Source organism: Oncorhynchus mykiss, chromosome 8 (genome assembly GCF_057628025.1).
Source record: "Oncorhynchus mykiss isolate SJ-2025 chromosome 8, ASM5762802v1, whole genome shotgun sequence".
Classification (NCBI taxonomy): Eukaryota; Metazoa; Chordata; class Actinopteri; order Salmoniformes; family Salmonidae; genus Oncorhynchus; species Oncorhynchus mykiss.
This window is the reverse complement of record NC_143029.1, coordinates 74,166,611-74,182,302: the sequence shown is the minus strand read 5'-3', so window position 1 is coordinate 74,182,302 and position 15,692 is coordinate 74,166,611. Positions and strand designations below refer to the sequence as shown.

Sequence of the window (15,692 nt, the reverse complement as noted above, 5' to 3'; positions counted from 1 at the left end):
CTGCTATTTAATTACTTGTTACTTTTATTTATTTGTCTTATACAGATTTTTTTTTTAAACTGCATTGTTGGTTAGGGGCTCATAAGTAAGCATTTTACTGTAAGGTCTACTACACCTGTTGTATTCGGCGCATGTGACTAATACAATTTGATTTGATGGCATACTCATCAGACCAAAGGACAGATTTCCACCAGTTTAATGTCCATTGCTCGTGTTTCTTGGCCCAAGCAAGTCTCTTCTTCTTATTGGTGTCCTTTAGTAATGGTTTCTTTGCAGCAATTCGAAGGCCTGATTCACACAGTCTCTGAACAGTTGATGTTGAGATGTGTCTGTTACTTGAACTCTGTGAAGCATTTACTTGGGCTGCAATTTCTGATGTGCAGTTAACTCTAATGAACTTGTCCTCTGCAGCAGAGGTAACTCTGGGTCTTCCTTTCCTGTGGTGTTCCTCATGGAAGCCAGTTTCATCATAGCGCTTGATTATTTTTGTGACTGCACTTGAAGAAACTATCATTTCTGGATTTACTGACCTTTATATCTTTATGAAGGTCATTTGTCTTTACTTATTTGAGCTGTTCTTGCCATAATATGGCCTTGGTCTTTTACCAAATAGGGCTATCTTCTGTATACCACCCCTACCTTGTCACAACACAACTGATTGGCTCAAACGCATTAAGAAGGAAGACATTTCACAAATTAACTTTTAACAACGCACGCACACCTGTTAATTGAAATGCATTCCATGTAGAAAATTGTAAAAAAAAAAAAGAAAAACCCATGAAAGAGTAGGTGTGTCCAAACTTTTGACTGGTACTGTACATATAAACAACTAATTACCAATGAAAATTAAGTTAACCTCCCTGCGATTTCATAGATCAATTTAAAGGGATTGGCATGTCATGATTGCACATGGATTTTCTGCTCCAAATAACATCCACATAAATGTGACCACTCAGACCCCATTCATCCAAACGCTGTAGACACGCACAGCCACATGCATGCATTAACACACGCCGTCAAACTATAGTAGTTTATGATCATTATTCTGTGTTGGTGGAAGGAGATTTGATGGTGGCAATTGTAAAAGTAGGAGAGGTTGTGATGATGGTAGTATTTTAGCAGTACTATTGTAGTTATAGCTGTAAAAGTACAGTAGTACACTATACCTGCTATAGCGGTGTTTGTCATAGCACATTTCTTACAGAGGATGCATTCCAAAGTGCTTAAATAAAATGAAGAGACAAAATGAAGAGACAAATTGAGATAGTAAAACAACAGTAAAATAACAATGCACATGAGAGACATGCGATATTGCAGTATTTGTCTCAGTGTGCCTCCAGAGAACGACTGACGGGAGCAGGTTTATTTATCAAGTCATTCAGGCTTATTGACCCTCAGTGTCAGTTAGTACAGCAAGCAGCATGTAGGGGTCTCCCTGGGGTTGAGCCACAGGGTCTGGGGCTAAAACAACATGATTTGTTTACTGCTACAGCACATTAGGACAATGAGACCACTGTTCACTCGATTCTTCATAGAAGTCAGTTATTCAACTTGGCAAACAATTTGTTCCACATGAAAGGTCAATAAGTTGCAGTCACGATGAAGCCGATATACTGAAATGGAAAAATTAAACAGAAAAAAGGACAACACTGGTGACTGATGTATACCTACTGATCTGTATCGAATCATCTTAAATCAGATTTGTAATACCATGTGATTATTGGGTATTATCCTGCTGAAAACAATGAATCAAACAAACCAAACAGCCACTAAATGGTCTCTGGTTTTCAGACCACTGGCTCCATCTATTGGTTGGAGGTGAGAGACCAATGAACCTACTGCATACTGTAGATTACCCACTACAGTAATGTGTGGGATCTTTAAAAACGCAACAAAATTCTTCTTATAAAATGGAATGATTTCTTTGTTTAAAAATAATAATAAATTCCGCTTTTGTATTCAATGTTTGATTAGGTCTGCAACATGTTTTTCGGGACAGTTGCAAGTCTGCCCTCTTGTGTCTGCAATCAGGCAAATCAAGTGGCATCATTCAGGTGCCACAATACGTCATGTGGTTTGATAAACCACAGAAGAGAAAAATGGAGACATAAAAAGGGGGCCTTGTTCTACAGTATGTGGACACTGACAATAATCACCTCAGACATTTGCGATAACTTTAAGCAGAGTTACTCCTTTCAAGTGAAATTGTCTTATTAAGTAAAGTAAAGACAGACGAGACAGTGGAAGAAAAGATACTTTGTGACCACATCCTTCATTACACATAGTGTGTGCCTGGACTGAGAATGTATCTGATAGAAATACTACAATGGCTACTGACCATGTGTGAAGGACATATAGTACCTTACAGAACACACATGTCATAAAAGGAGTCCATCTCCTTTCTCCGTAAAAACATAATTTGTATATGTCTTCAGCTCATGCTAAAGATTGTTCATAAACTTACCTTGATGCAGTAAGAAGAATTGTCATTTCTGATATATAAAGATGAAGGACCTCAGTATGGAGTTTGCCTGTTCTGTTTAAGTTATATTTTTGGCAGTTTCTTTGAATTTATCACTGTGAGGTGCTTGTTTGGTAAAGTATGTTAGTTAGACCAATAGCACACTCTTTTGTTTGTAGGCTACATGAGGGAGCATTGACCATAGACCCCAATACAGGACATGTCACATGGCAAGAGAAATATGACAGAGGAAAATCAGTTACAATAGGTCAAATGAAAATTAGGAAGTAAAGTTGCATAATACCATAATAATGAATCATTATGTTTAATTACAAGTTTTGATCCACAAATGAACAGTGGGGATATACAATAACATTTGTTATTTGAGTCAACATGAAGGGGAACGATAAAAACAATGAACAGTTAGTTGAACGGTCCTGTCACATGATGGAATAGCAATCCAACTGGGCACATAGGGATGAACACATGAGATGAGAGGCATGGTGTGGACGTTACATAAACATATGAACAATCATCTGTCTTCAACTATCAGGTGTCTCGGCAGTGGCAGCCTTTTTAAGATGCCATGACGTGTTTTACAAAAGCTGTGAAGAAAAATAGACAAGGGAATTAGGTACGGAAATATTGATTGATTTAAAAAGTATGTTTTGGAATGTTTGGTCAAAGAGAGCAAGAAGAGGGTATAATTTTTTACCTTCGTAGTTTACACAGCCGTTGGCGTCCTCCTGGTTTGTCATGAGCTGCTCAACCTCATCCTCCTTCATCTTTTCACCTATAACCAATCAAACATACTGTTCAATTCCCTTTTTTAGTTAAATAGCATTTAAATTGAGTCTGCCCTAAAATCTTTATAGTCTACATTAGCTGTGTCCCATCCTGTATGTCATGTAGCCAACTCTTCTACTGTTGTCAATGGTCTGACAATAAAGAGTTGGCTACTTCCCATATAGGATGGGACCAGGCAAAGTCAAACTATTTTAGACTGTGTTATTGTATGCTATGTTAAAGATGTCTAAGGCCATGGACTCACCCAGTGATGCCAGGACGTGCCTGAGCTCAGCGCCCATGACTGTGCCATCGCCCAGTTTGTCGAACACCCTCAGTCCCTCAACAAAGTCCTCATATGTGCCGCGGTCCTTGGCTTTGCAAATGTGTTGGTGGATTGGCAGGAAGCTGTCGAAGTCCAGCATCTTTGTCGCCATTTCTGTGTATGAAACAACAAAATCAAATGTCATTGAAACCATCCACACTACCACCAATAGAGGATCTAGAAATGTAGAACATTAACTTGTATTAAAATAATACATATTCCATATATGATTAACCAAATTCGATTTCAAATATAAAAAGTTAATAATAGGTACATTTTAAAAGCTTATTGATAAAACATCAAAGAAAGCCAACTGATCAACATATATATTTTTTATGGTTTTAGAAACTCCCCAAAATAAACTGATCATGGAATGTTGCATGGACTTACCTTCAGGCTTGGGCTTTCCAAGGACGTACATGATTTCTGCGTTGGTGGGGTTCTGCCCCAGTGCCCTGATCACATCACCACACTGTCCGTACGTGATCTTCATCTCATTGAGTGGTGTCCTGTCGAACAGCTGGAAAGCATCCTTGAAATCTGTGGAGAGAGCAACACAAAAGTGGCGGTGTGTTTCTAGATTATTTTACGCTTGTCTGTCAGGGCCCTAAAAGCAGGCTGGTCTCACAGCATGCAAATCTCAATTTGAGTATAGGATGGACATTTTCAAAAGACGATGATTTACTGTTGCTTTCTCTCATCACATCTCTATCACTTTCATGTACCTCTGTCACATTCAGTGGTGGAAAAAGTACCCAACTGTCATACTTCAATAAAAGTAAAGATACCTTAATAGAAAATGACTCAAGTAAAAGTAAATGTCACCCAGTAAAATTCTACTTGAGTAAAAGTTTAAAAGTATTGGTTTAAAATATACTTAAGTATCAAAAGTAAAAGTATAAATAATTTCAAATTCCTTGTATTAAGCAAAACAGATGGCACCATGTGTTTAGTTAGTCCGCCAGATCAGAGGCAGTAGGGATGACCAGGGATGTTCGGTTGATAACTACGTGAATTGGACTCTTTTCCTGTCCTGCTAAGCATTCAAAATGTCACAAGTACTTTTGGGTGTCAAGGAAATTGTATGGAGTAAAAAGTACAATATTTTCTTAAGGAATATAGTGAAGTAAAAGTAAAAGTAGTCAAAAATATAAATAGTAAAGTACAGATACCCCCAAAAATGTACTTAAGTAGTACTTAAAGTATTTGTACTTAAGTACTTTACACTACTGGCCACGTTCATGTACTTCTGTCACACTGCACGCTCATGTACCAGACTAGATATATTGTGAAAAAACTCTAACAACTCTAACAACAATAATCTCGATCTTACCTTCAATTTGCTCGGGGGTGAATTCAAGCTGAAAGGAAAAGCAAAATCATTAAACCCTATTTGGTGCAGGATGTGAATGTGAAGGGAAGTGAGCAACAATTGAAAATGACTTTGAAAAACTGAGGTCAAACACATAAAGCCTTGATAGTAGTTGTATCACCCCACTCGCCTTTATGACGCCCCCACTGTAGGTGTCCAAACAATATAGAGATTCCCCTGGCTCCAGTTACACTCCACTTATTCTAGTTATTTAAAGCCAGGGCTTGGTCAGTGTCAATTTATGGCTGACCTTCAGACACACACAGCCTCCACACACATGCCTCCTGCTGACTGTTTTGATTGCGCACATGCCTTTGACCGACTGCTTTTCCTGTCTATGTTTTACACCAGGTCTGTTGTCTTAACGCAAGATGATGTGTAAGATGGAGGTTACAAGTGTCAAGCAAATGATTAAGTGACACTTCACCAGCATAGAGAGAAAGTGCCCTATTAAAAGGGTAAGCATTTCACAGCTGATGAAGGAGGTCAGGGTGGAGTCACTTGAGTCCCTCTGGATGATCCTGACTGTAAAGTGAATGTGAAATGGAGGAGAAAAGGAGGAGAAGGACACTAAAATGAAATGGTGCTTATCCCACATTTCTGGTTGTCTGAATAACTTCAAAGGTCTAACCTAAAGCTGTATTAAAATCCAATTTATATTCATTTGATATCCTTCATGTAAAGAGGATCGCACCCTTCTTGGCGATTTTCCTATTGTGTGTGTTGGATTTGTTTCAGATAGTCATAAATTACTGTCAGATCTGTGGATATTTAGAGATCCCAGCCAACGGTGGAGCTACATATTTTTGCATGTTTAAATAAATGGCCTTGGTAAGATATATATGTATTTATCTTTGCACTTTTTTCCCCTTTCTTTTTTGCACAAAGCCAGTCAGCCTTTCGATTTGGGTGGTCTGCTATGCATGGACATAATTTAAATCACATGGTGTGGCTTTAACCTCACTACATTGTAATACAGCTGCTCCCTCAACCATGGAACATGTTTACCCACATAGAAGAGGCAGAAATAGCAAGAAACAAACGTTGTCTTGTGTAAGCTAATATATACCATCAAGTTCAAGCTACTTTGGCTTATGTACAAAATGTGACTTACAATGGTAAATAATAGTACAAAGAAAGCTCAAGGCCTGTGTTTGCATATCACATAAAATGATCATTGTTGCTCTTCAATCTGTCATGCTACTGGTGTTTTGTCTTATCAATGTGGAAACGGCTGAACAGTAGGATTCCTATTTGAATGCACTGCACTGTTCACGTCACATGGTGTCTCTGATGTTCTTGAAAAACACAGATGACTATCAATGGAAGACCGAACTCTTAGTGCCATCTCCTTGAAAGGTCAGTTTTGCCCTCAAGTGGATAGATGGCTTGATGTTGAGATTAAGGGTATTACATTTTTCTTATCAATTTTATGAATGTGAAAAGAATGGATCCTCACCCATATGATAGTAAAATTATGTCCTGTCTGATAGCCCAGTATCAATTGTTGCATCTAATAAACATATAATAAACAGCCTTTTTCAATCTTGAATAAATCCCTAATCATTTTAAACACATTTGAAGATAACGAATAATTGAAAAACATGTTTATGTTAATGTTTCCCCTACCATCTAGACCACCATCCAACACTCACATCCAAAGCTCATCACATTTTCCTTATTCCCATCGTCATGCAAACTAAAGTGAAAATAGGAGTTTTTCTGTACCACAACTTCTGCAGGGTTAAACTCCGGGATCTTGACGGGCTCAGGCTCTGGGGCCTTGGGTTTGGGTGCTTCTTTGGGCTCTTCCTTCTTCTTGGGCGCCATTGTGAGAACAGAGATGCACAACTAAGCACAGGAGCCACAGGAGGAACAACACAGCAGAGGGTAACACTTTGGGTAGGGGCTGGGGCCCTTTATTCTGTCAGTCCAGGTGTCATCCTCACCCCCTCCCTGGCCCGCAGAGCTGCCAACAATAGTGAGTGTACTATAAAAGGCCATGCTTTGTGCTTCTATTTAAGACAGACTACAGGCTGCGGATGCACATCATCAAGATGCCTACTAATTTGGATCGAAATCCCCCGCCTGGGTCCTCATCCTTGAATCCAGCTATTTCTATCTAGTCCATATATGTGTTCAGGTGTGCATGCTAACTGTTCCTGTAGATGGTTCGCAAAACTACCTTTAACTTCCTTCATACTAAACACAAATAAATAAGAATGGTATCCACAAGTTCATCTGACTCTGGGGAAGTAGATAAAGGGATTTATTGCCAAAACCCTGAACTTTCCCTTTAAGGGAATATGATAGTGTTGTAACCGGAACTCTTTGTTCTACCAGTTATTTTACCTTTATTTAACTAGGCAAGTCAGTTAAGAACAAATTCTTATTTTCAATGACGGCCTAGGAACAGTGGGTTAATATGCCTGTTCAGGGGCAGAACGACAGATTTGTACCTTGTCAGCTCGGGGGTTTGAACTCTCCAACCACTAGGCTACCCTGCCGCCTACTGAGCTAAGGTGGTATGTGATCATCTGAGTAGACGGTGAATGCGACTCACATTATCCTGTCATAATAATATTGATAATACCCTGCAATTACTCTCCACTCAGATTGAATATTGCATAATGGCTAATAAATTAGTATTATCTGCCACGGATAGGACCGGAAGACATGTGTGTGGCAAGCATGGTGGGTCTGTGAGATTATTATTTATTTATGGGACAGATGTTCCTATCTGCAGGGATTTGCAGAGCATTAGTGACAGTGTGGAGAGAGATTTGAATAGTCTCTCTGCTGGCAGTAGACCCAATGGCATATTAATTGCTCTTGGACTGGACTTTTCAGATGTTAGCTTATGGACCTGCTAATAAAAAATGGCTTGCTTGATCCATGACAAGATGCCATTGTATCTTTCTGAACAGCTTGCCCCAGAGAAATCCACCGCACTGTGTATTTTCCCCTTCAGTTAACATGCAGGATCAATCTGATGGAATTATTGGTTAGTTTCACACTGACTGCTCAGCTTGCCTTGCACAAAAAGACAAGGAAGGAAACTTTCATTATAAGAGGATATTGAAATTCTGTGTTTAGTGATGCATGCTGCTGACTATGGATAGAAAAATGGAGAGAAGAATATGGAAATAAGATCAGTGTCAGAGAAACAAAGCATAAACACAGCACACACTCCTCCAAATAATGACTGCATCTAATATAATCAATGAACTATCAAGAACCTGCCTAGTAATGGTATCTTTATTTAATCCGAAGAAAGTGGTCTCCCATCCAATGTCTATAATAGTCCACATTGCATTGTTTGTTTCTGACAATGCTTGTGTCCTCTTGTCTGTATGCTACTGTACAAGGACTCTGGCAGCTGCTTTGTGGTTGTATTTCAAGACCCTGCGACTGATACATTATTCTATGCCCATGTCACGTGAAAATTTGACAATTTGTTTGATTCGTTAAATAAAGTTTAGGGTGTGACCGATATAATCTAAATGAACTGTTCTCCCTTATGTACTTTTGTTTCCTAGAATATCACACAGGCATGTGACCAAGTTTGGATTGGTTCAACACCATCTCCTGAGCTTCCCAGTGTGCCACTTTTAACTTCCGATTGCTTCCTATTTCCAGATTGTCTTTGAATTGTTTCAACATTTGGCAAGTAAATACTGAATGAGCCTAGAGATTTCCTGTTTGTAATGATGAGTGAGTATACTGCTAAAGGGAATATAAATACTAAATGAGATTTCCTTTTCCTCAACTAAATGGTCACACAGGTGGCTAACAGCTTTACTCTGACAACAGGGTTATATGATCATTGAGAGCTTTGGACTATAATGTTCTATCGGCATTTTAGTCAAAATTGAGTTATTGACATAGCCTTGTTCTGAATGTTCTCTACCGATAAAGTGCTCTAAATACCCCAATTCATGTTGTTAAGTTCAAAAGAATACAATTTCAAAATTGCCGACACCATTCAAACCAATGAGGATTCGGACCTTTAAAGCCAAGCATCTCAGAATCATCTTTTTGCAGATAAAACTTTATAGTCCCAAACTCTCAATGTGTCAATCTGGGCTGAATGAAGTTAATCCATACAGGGGTTATTCAAGGCTACATCTCACTCTACCTGGAGAGCCTACCAATCAAAGGCAAAATACAAGCTTATCAGGTAATAACTCTACAGAGCCATGTGTGAAAGAGGCAAGGTAGGCTTAAGGCCAGCAGTGCAGATTTCATTATCACAGGCTGTGATAACCCACAATACTGTGAATATAATGTAATTATTGCATCAAACATCATACACTGGCTACTGATGAACTCTGTTAGTGTTACTGAATTGATCAGCTCCTCTATTCAGAAATCATCCAGCTCAATGTCATTTGCATCAGTTATCAAATCAAAGTGAAATGTTCTACCAGCCATGAAATGACTGATAATTGCATATATATGTCAATAAAATGACTCTCTGAACAGACAGTACTGCAGCTTGCCATTATTATGTTGTAATGCCTATCCAACTCATTGCTGGCTTGCACTTGCACTTGAACAGAACCCCGGCCAGTCAATGAGTGTCAACCTACATAGAGGCACAGATGGAAACTCAGTGTGTCAGTTAGGGTATAAATGGATCAAGCCCTTCATAGCTCTAACTGCCACACCACGAACATTATATCAGATGATTGACATTGAAGAGGGCTATTGCAGTCATCCCAGAATGACCACCCCATGGGGAAGCTCGTAAAACATGCATGATCTGTCCAGTTTGCTATTTTGGTGCTGCCTGTTGTTCTCTCTGGAAAGGGTCCAGACGATTTACAATGTCAATTGTTATTTGGCCCTCAAACAAAGCGAAGCGACCTTCAGTGCAGCTGTACTGTAGCAGAGGCTGCTTAGCAAACTAAAGTCCTAAGTAAGTATAGACACACTTAGTTTGAACTTTACTGTTTGGATTCAATGAAACAAAGTAACATCCCTTAATCCAGAAGGGACAACCAGAGAAGGGTACTAACTCAAATTAATTAATTTATAAGCTGTACACTGTCGAATAACAGCCATAGAGCACAATTATCCAGGAAATTCAGCTGGCAATGTCTCAAATTATGGTTCTGCCCTGCCGCCTGGCAGGTTATACTTCTGTCTAAGTTCTGGAGGACGTGGATAGCCCTATTCTCAGGGAGGAAGAGAGTTGATGGTTAGAAGGAGAAACACCTATCAAGGTCCCCGATAACTAGTGTGGATCCCTTTGCATAATAGTTCAATGGCCAGGACTGGATTGTTAGAGCTTCCCTTCACCAGAATTTCTGAATTCAAGAATTGAATTTCTTGAATAACTTGAATATATATATTTCCACACTATGAAGTTGGAATAATACTGTAAAATTGTGTTAAGGATGATAATGCCCTTTACGTTTAAGAGTGTAAGAGCTGTTTGAAAAGGCCGCCTGAAATGTCAGCCTGTTTTGGTTGGATGGAGTTTGAGTGGGAAATTACTTAATTGACCAATACAAAAGAGAGTTCCAAATCTCTCTGCCAATAATAGCTAGTTTTCAGTTTTTCCCTCCCCACTCAGGCCACTCCCAGTAAGTCCTAGCAAATTTCTTGCTTAAGAAATTGCACATTGCTAAGAAGCTGTTTTTGTTTCTTTTTGACCATTTTAATTTAACACAGTCACAGTAAGTCACAGTCACTTTATAGTTTCCTAGAAATTATTTGATATTGAGATAAAAATGGCTGCATTGAACTGCGATTCAACTCATTCTACTAATATGAAACTACATTTTTACATTTTTGTATATTGAGAGTCACAATGGTTAATTGCGCTGACACAAACTTTTTAGGGCAATTTACCTTGTTGTAGCATCTTGTAGACATTAATTATTGAATACTGTTGAACCAAGTCTGCAATCAGATAGTCAACTTTAAGAAATGATTGTACAAGCATAGTTTGGAGTACATTATCGGTGGCATCTATAATCGAAGTGTAGGCTTCATACTGTGTCATCATACTGTGGCTATTGAATGGCAATAGTTAAGTTCGATCCTTTGTGAACTTTTTGTAACCGTCATACGTACAGCTGCATCATGCCCGGGATTAGCTTTATGTTGATGACAATGAATGTTCTTATGTGATTGACATTTACCTCTGGAAAATGTTTTCTTCCAAATGGGTCTTTTAGTGATCATACAAACAGCCTCTGCTGTGTATTGTCCATGCTGAAATAGAATCAAATAAAGTAAAGTAGCACATCATTCTAAAAAAAGAGGATGACACAAAAAGTCATTTCACATTTTAGATTAACCCAACAAGCTTAACATATATTACTTTCGGAGTTGTTCAACTTTGTTGTACATTTATTTGTCAATGGGGTTTCATAACTTGTTTCTGATTGGAGTAATTCAAGGTGTTCCAATTGAAATGTACCAATTGCCCTCGGTCTCCCTTATAGGACCGTCATGATGGAACATACAATTTATACTGATTTACTGTTACAACAGAGCATGGATGAATGTATATTATATACAATTTGTATTTACTGAAGACCTGCAGGGTTGAAAGCAATCTTGTCACTCAAAGAATATCAAACTATTATGGGCCAGCACAATGGCCTAACACTAACGATTGGTTGAATAGAGAGACAGAATGACCTAATACAAGATCACTTTACAGTTTCCTAAAAGGCATTGTCTTTCAACAGTGTGCTGTAATATCTGAAAATAGCAACTGTGCTCATCATGCAACTGTAACTTTAGTAAAAAATGATTTACTTTCACTAAGAACTTTTTGATGTACTTTTATTAAGAAATGATTATGGTCACATTTTGGATCTGGAAACCAGTAACAGACTGTCTGGGTAGCTTTTTGTTGATCCTTGTGAATCTTACTTTAACACAGTAAGGGTTGAAAGGTAAGTCACGTAGGGCTTTCTAAAACATGTTTCTACAGAATCCATTCAGCCATTCGGATTTGTACCTCATCTTCTTCCAGAAAACGTGTCTCACATTTCATCTGAGCTGATGATTGTCTCCAGTTCAAATCCCAAAGGCGATCAGACATTTGGGAGTATGTTGCTATCAGGAATATGTTCTCTACAGGAACTCTACTCAGATCTGATGGTCTCTTTGATCTCCTCTGTTCTTCTCTGACCATTGAAGTGCATGTATGTAAAATATTCAGGTATTATCTATTCAGTGATAGGACTAGACCTCAGTACTCATTGATTAGATTTAACATATGAAAAAGACACAATCTTTATAAAAACATTTGCCTATTTTAAACTCACAGGAAACACTTAGTTAAACATTGCATGATATTTGTGAGTATTTCAAATCATACAACATTGAGCAGCACTGAATAGAAAAAACTACACTTGAACCTGTTACTATGAGGCTAGTGCCACACTGTCAAACTGTCACCAGGCATAGACTGGGACACAGTGCCCCCCTTTGGCTAAAAGGTTAAATATGTGACATGGAGTCAACAACGCCCACTTACTTTCTATGTGACAGACAGGGAACAAGCTGTACAATTTTATATGAATGAAAGCTGTTGAATGAATGAAAGCATGAAATCATGGTTTTTGATGACCCCATCACTATAATTCCTGTGGAATGTACAGTATCTCAAGAAAACTTTACAAGAGCTTTGTTCGATCGAACCCATGCACACCCACTTGAACCATTTTAATCTACATTAAACTTAAAAATATTTGTTTTCTTAAATTTCATTCAAAGAACATCCAACTATTATGGGCCAGCTCAAATGCCTAACATTGACTGTTGACTGTTAAATAGAGAGACAAAGTTACCTAATACCAAAGTCACATAACTTGCATTCGAGTCTGATTCCAGTCCCAAATTTCATGACTTGATACTCAACTTGATAGAAATAAAATAACTTGAGACTTGACTTCGGGACTCTACTTGAACTTGACTTGAGACTGATGACTTGAAATGATCTGGCCAGGTTTTATAATGTCTTGTCATTCATTTTGTGGCACAGAGTCTACCTGGATTACTCTCCATGCACCCAGAGGCAGTAGCTGCAGCATCTCCCTTGCAAAGAAAACTGCAACAGATTGCCTAGTGAAACGCACACGCAGCACTCTGATTGGACCAGCAAACTGTCAATCAACACAGGTCGGGTGAGCTAGCATATTGGATCAGGTGCAGCACAGATGTCAAATTATAGGAAGAGCAGATTGTCATAATAAATAAATATGCTGCTCCAAAAATTGTTTGGTGATCAAGAATATTAATATTTACTTTGCAAGCTCATCAGCAATGGGGCATCAATTAGTAGCATAGGCCAACTGGTATTTTGGTATGTAACAGTTGCTGGAAATGTCGAATTTACTCATGAATCTTGCATTTAGAATTAGTTTAAAATGAATTATTACTGTGGCGAAGACACACCATAGGCGCGGCTCTTTACTTGAGCTCTCAAAACTATATTTTTCTCCTGTTGAAATGTTTGCTGTTGCTTTCACATGTTTAGCCAATATCTAAATTGCACCTGGGCAGGAAAACTACATTATGCCCTTTCTCCTGCAGATGATGATGATGGTACAATTTTCCAATAACTCAATTTAGCGGAGTATCTACAGAATTAGCATTTTATTTTACCCATTGATCAAAAGATTGGACACCCGACTTTAATGCACATTTATTGGGCACATATCAGATCTCAGTATAAGACCCAGATGCAGACAGTTCGAAATAACAAATGTTTATTTACGAAACAGGGAGCAGGCAAACGACAGTTCAAGGGCAGGCAGAGGTCAGTAATCCAGGGCAGAGTTCTTAAGGTACAGAACGGCAGGCAGGCTTCTGGAAACAGGAGACAAAGGGCTGTGAGACATAGGTTTAATCCTAGACACATGAAAAGTGAGATGTATACGGAGGGTACGGGGCAACAGAGGACGAACAGCAGAGGGGCTAAGAATCTTGGAGTTGGGGAAAGGGCCGATAAAATGGGGGAAAAGTCTTCGGGACTACACTCGGAGGGGCAGATCCCGAGTGGACAGCCATACCCTCTGCCCGAGACGATACCGGGGAGCTGGGGTCCGGTGGTGGTCTACCTGGAGGTGGACTTGAGAAGAGCCGACCGAGTTTTCTTCCAGATCCGACCTCTTCCTATTGCTCCGGGAAGAGTGGGGGCTGATATCCGAGGGAACGCTTAAAAGAAGACAGACCAGTGGCAGAGCAGGGGAGGGTGTTGTGGACGTACTCAACCCACACGAGTTGCTGGCTCCAGGTGGTGGGGTTGTCGGAGACAAGGCAGCGAAGAGTTGTCTCCAGGTCCTGATTGGCTCGCTCCGACTGGCCATTAGACTGGGAGTGGAACCAAGAGGACAGGCTGGCCAATGAGCATGCAGAACGCCTTCCAGAATCGGGACAAGAACTGAGGACCCTGGTCGGAGACCATGTCCACTGGGAGTCCATGGATCCGGAAATCGTGCTACAACATGAGCTGAGCCATCTCTTTGGCAGAGAGTAGCTCGGGGAGAGGAATGAAATGGGCGGCCTTGGATAACCGGTCCACTACTGTAAGGCAACGGTGTTGCCATCAGACGGGGGAAGACCAGTGATGAAGTCCAGGGATATGTGTGACCAGGGACGGTGTGGGACAGGAAGTGGTTGAAGGAGACCAGCTTGAGCTTGCCGATGAGTTATATTCTGTGCACAGATCGTGCAGGTGGCGACGAAAGCGGAGGTGTCAGGGACCATGGTGGGCCACCAAAAGCGTTGTCGCACCAAGGCCATGGTCCGATGGGAGACCAGGTGGCAGGCAAGCCTGGAGGGGTGGACAGCGTGGACAGAGTCAGGAACAAACATTCGGTTATCTGCTCCCCCCCCCCCCCCCCCGGCTGGGAACGCTACACCTCACAGACTTGATTCTTTATTCCCCAGCTGAGTGCTGCCGTCAAACACGAGATGGAAAGGATGGTCTCGGGTTCTGAGGGTGTAGCCGCGGGTCTATAGAGGCGTGAAAGCGTGACATTCTTGGATCCCGGGCAGTAGGAGAGGGAGAAGTCAAACCGTGTGAAAAGCAGGGCCCACCTAGCTTGCCTGAAATTGAGACCCTTGACAGTGCAGAGATATTCCAGATTCTTGTGATCCGTAAACACAATGAAAGGATGTTCTGCCCCCTCTATTGACAATGAAAATGAGGGGAAGAGCTGGAGAACAACGTGACAACTACGAATGAACAACCACCGAGGAACCAGGAAAATCAGGAAGATTGGGGCAGGGAAATGCAGCTAGCTAGCGTAGCTAATGTGACTAATGTGGCTCCGGTGGCTAAAAGAAGGATATGGTCGATTCAAGAAGAGAAATGAACAGACAAGTATTTTTTTGTACTGCATAATGGGACTAGTTCACTTTGTCTTATTTGCCAGAAGGCAGTCAATTGTTTTAAACATGCAAATAAAGAGCGACATTTCCAGTCACACCATGCCACTTGAAAAACATATACACCACAAAGCAACCACAAAGCAACAAAATAGTGCAACTCAAAGGACAGTTCAAAGGACAACAACATATGTTGGACAGATCTAGCACTGTTGCAGAGAAAACTACAGAGGCAACATATGAGATTGCTTGGATACTCACAAGAAACAAAAAGGCCTTTACAGGCGCAGAGATTGTCAAATAATATTTTTTGGCCTCAGCCAAAATATTGCATGCTGATTTCTGGACTGGATTTCTGGACTGGAACTCTCAGACTCGACCATAAC

At 40.1% G+C, this 15,692-nt stretch overlaps 1 protein-coding gene across 1 annotated transcript; it reads right to left on the bottom strand.

Annotated features, from left to right (window-relative positions):
* Positions 1-2,770: 2,770 nt before the first annotated feature.
* On the bottom strand, positions 2,771-6,836 carry LOC110530496 (myosin light chain 3). Its single transcript, XM_021613635.3, has 6 exons — positions 6,673-6,836; positions 4,906-4,933; positions 3,963-4,112; positions 3,513-3,686; positions 3,177-3,254; positions 2,771-3,066 (listed from the first exon to the last, which is right to left on the bottom strand). The coding sequence occupies exons 1-6, from the start codon at positions 6,772-6,774 to the stop codon at positions 3,038-3,040; spliced, it is 561 nt and encodes a 186-aa protein (XP_021469310.1). The 5' UTR covers positions 6,775-6,836; the 3' UTR covers positions 2,771-3,037.
* Between the last annotated feature and the right edge of the window lie 8,856 nt (positions 6,837-15,692).

Bases quoted from the DNA above. Each gene is read 5' to 3' on its own strand.
- LOC110530496 (XM_021613635.3), bottom strand. From the start codon at position 6,774: ATGGCGCCCAAGAAGAAGGAAGAGCCCAAAGAAGCACCCAAACCCAAG. The intron at 4,934-6,672 runs GTACAGAAAAAC...TTTTCCTTTCAG, and splicing joins TTAACCCTGCAGAAGTTGTG to CTTGAATTCACCCCCGAGCA. The intron at 3,067-3,176 runs GTAAAAAATTAT...TTTTCTTCACAG, and splicing joins CGGCTGTGTAAACTACGAAG to CTTTTGTAAAACACGTCATG.